The sequence below is a fragment of the Bison bison genome, unplaced genomic scaffold, assembly GCF_000754665.1.
Source record: "Bison bison bison isolate TAMUID 2011002044 unplaced genomic scaffold, Bison_UMD1.0 scf7180017864299, whole genome shotgun sequence".
NCBI lineage: Eukaryota > Metazoa > Chordata > Mammalia > Artiodactyla > Bovidae > Bison > Bison bison.
Genome location: NW_011494871.1, coordinates 768,423 through 771,513, shown reverse-complemented (window position 1 = coordinate 771,513; position 3,091 = coordinate 768,423). Strand labels below are relative to the sequence as shown.

At 48.1% G+C, this 3,091-nt stretch overlaps 2 protein-coding genes across 4 annotated transcripts in view; one reads left to right on the top strand and one right to left on the bottom strand.

Annotated features, from left to right (window-relative positions):
- The window catches only part of N6AMT2 (N-6 adenine-specific DNA methyltransferase 2 (putative)), a 9,608-nt gene extending 8,065 nt beyond the window's left edge, over window positions 1–1,543 (top strand). For 2 of the 3 annotated variants that reach the window (XM_010851182.1, XM_010851184.1), the window contains one exon: window positions 1–750. In XM_010851182.1, coding sequence (XP_010849484.1) covers window positions 1–241 — 241 coding nt within the window. In that variant the 3' untranslated portion in view covers window positions 242–750. The other variant, XM_010851183.1, reaches the window with a different exon arrangement.
- A 400-nt stretch (window positions 1,544–1,943) lies between these two features.
- Window positions 1,944–3,091, bottom strand: part of IL17D (interleukin 17D) — a 2,582-nt gene continuing 1,434 nt past the window's right edge. Inside the window, exon 3 of the mRNA XM_010851242.1 lies at window positions 1,944–3,091. This exon is cut by the window's right edge and continues 28 nt beyond it. Within this exon, the coding sequence (XP_010849544.1) occupies window positions 2,999–3,091 (93 nt within the window). The 3' untranslated portion in view covers window positions 1,944–2,998.

The following is a 3,091-nucleotide window of genomic DNA, read 5'->3' as shown; positions in this document are numbered from 1 at the left end:
TTTGTGCTGGCCGACCACACACCCTGTGACCTCATTCCACTTATCTCCCTGCACCCTGGGGCTGAGGTGCTGCTGCCTCTCGGGGCCTGTTGAGAATTCTGTGGCACGACGCCCAGGAAGTGGGGTTTGGCGCGAGGTGAGGACACCGGGAGTGCTATCTGTACTCAGCAGTGTCAGTACTAGTAACGTGTCTGGCTCAGCCTCTCTAGCTGATAAAGAAATATGCAACCTCTGGGGTTAAAGTGGATGTCAGAGGTCACAGACCAAGATGTTAGATGGTTTACCAGAACAGAAGATGTTCTCACCGGTGAGGGAGGGGGATTATCCTGGCGTTTCAAAATGAAAACATGAGCTGTAGGTCCCCCTACTTTCAGGCCTGCAGCCCCTCGCTCCCCCTGGTGCAGAGGACGGGCTGGAGGGAGACGTGCAGTCATCAGCCAGAAGCTGGTACAAATGTGTTTGCACAATTAGATATTACTCAGAAAGGGGCTGCTGAGTCCAAGTTGGAAAAAGTTTTTAGTAAAATTATCTTTTGTTACTTTGTAGAATATAAGTAATTTTTACAATTTCTAAGTATCTCAGCTTTATAGAGGCAGAAAAATTCTTGATAAAGGGAAAAATAGTAGGAACTTGGCAAAAATGTTGGAGGAAGTAAAAGGATAGAAAGCAGTGACCTTCCCCCTATTGCTGAGTGGAACTGGCAGCTCCTTGCCCCGGCCAGCGTGGCTCTGAGGCTTGTCTGGTGGTTCTCCTCAGGTGCTGTCATGGAGGACTCGGCAGCAAAGCTGCTTGGAGTGAAGATGTGCAAGTTTATTCCAGAACACACTCGAACCCTGGGAAATGAGTTTCGCTGTTTCGTGAATTACAACTCCGGGCTGGACTGTAATCTGTCAGTGCAGCTCCCAGTACAGGAAGGACCCAAGTGACGTTTCCTCTCTGAAAAACTACCACCTCCCCTGTCCTCATTTTCGAGGTAAAGACATTATGATTTCCTTAGGATGTCCCTGGAGCTCAGGGTGCTTTTGCCAACTTGAGTCTGTAGAATTATATCTGGAAGAACTTTTAGACCCCATCTAGTGGAGAGGGCAATGGCACCCCACTCCAGTACTCTTGCCTGGAAAATCCCACAGACGGAGGAGCCTGGTATGCTGCAGTCCATGGGGTCGCTGGGAGTCGGACACGACTGAGCGACTTCCATTTCACTTTCATGCACTGGAGAAGGAAATGGCAACCCATTCCAGTGTTCTTGCCTGGAGAATCCCAGGGACGGGGGAGCCTGGTGGGCTGCAGTCTATGGGGTCGCACAGAGTCTGACACACCTGAAATGACTTAGCAGCAGCAGCAGTCTGCTCTCCTCACTTAACACAGGTAAAGAGCAGTACGTAATGACCAGCCAAGACCTCAGCCCCTGGCTCTAACAGCCAGGGAGTTTGTAGTTGAGGATGCAGTTTGTGTCCAGAAGAGGGAGGGCACATGCCCAGTAAATATTTGTTAAATGAATTCCATTCAGAGAGAAGGTGCAAATAAAGGTTACCTTTCTGGATCTTGGTGGGGAAAGTCGATTCTTCCATTGGGTATGTGCTGCCTGTTAACAACTAAGGTGAGCTAACCTGATGAACACAGTTAATGGAACTGCTTTATTTTTCACATGCAATACATTTACTCTCCTTTGTCCAGTGCTCTGATGTTTGCACTATTTATATTTGCAGAGTGGCTGGAAAATGTTATACAATAGTGGCGACTGAAATAATTACCCAAGGTTTGAAGGCAGTTTTTCTTTTTGTGTATTTCTTTGTTGTTGACCTGAACCCTTCTGAAAGGTTCAGATAATATCTAGTGGTGTATTCCAGATATACCACCACTAGGCTTACCGTATGTTGTTATTTCCAGAGGTTGAGCACGGAAGTAACATTCACCCCAAGCTGTAGAGAACTACCCACAGGTTTCAGTTCTGAATTTTTATTTGGAAAATATGAATTTTGCTCAGCAATGTTTTTCATGTACAACCTCTGTCAATATATAATACAAACTGGAAGTTCTCAGTAAAGCTTCCATTCAGATCAAGCCAAGGCTGATGGTAAGTGGGGAAGAGAGCACATAAACAGAGGCTGACTTCACAGTTGCTCTTAAAAACTTCAGCCATAAAATTAAGACCTTAATAAACATCGTTTGCTCTAAGAACTAGTTGAGACCATCAAAGCTGAGTCCAGAGAGAAAACCACAGCCAGCATGCCCTTCACCTACCTGTAGGTGTTACATAAATCGAGTTAAGAAGGTCTCACGTTTACAGATAGTTCTGGGGTTTAGCTGCAGTGCTAGAAGAGGCTCCATTCCTGCATTCTGGAAACTGTAAGTCTGCCCACTTAATAGCTCCTGAAGCCCTTAAAACTAGCCAGATACCTGGGAATTGGCACAGACCTTACATACCACGCTCTGACCTCACTGCCTCTTGTCCACAAACTGGCCCCTGACTTTGAAAAGTGAAAAACTTTCTACCTGTATAAACCTGTGGTGATTTATATCCTCATGAATAAAGACTGGGGTGAGCTGAGCTGCCCATAGGGAGGGCAGGTCCTGTCCAGCCATGTCCACTGGTGACCAACCGAAGAGTTAGCCTACCTGAGCTTCTAAAAATTCCTGCTGAGGAAGTGAAAACAATGTTTATAAAATGTTTACAGGTCAGGTAAAAACAATATACTTGCTCAAAATGGCTAATATGAAAATCCTTTGTTCCTGCCCCTATTGAAAAAAATAGCTGAATAAACGGATTACACTCTACTTTTTAAAAAAGACTGCAAGCATCGATCGGTCTGTCCTCTGAGGCTCACCCCTCCCGTGGTCCTGGCGGGCGAGGCAGGCCACCCTTCCCAGTCCCCATCACCTTCCGGCCGCCCTGCGCTCCTGCTCGAGGAAGTCCGGGGCAGCCCACCACAGGATCCAGTCCGGTCCTGTCCACCGCTGGGCACGTTTCCTCGGGCCCGGGGTCCCGGGTGGGCGGTCAGGGCCGGGCCGACTTGTCCAGGCTGGAGTTGGCGGCGTCCGCATCCTTGTCCGGCCCGGGCACGCAGGTGCAGCCCACGGGCAGAGTGAC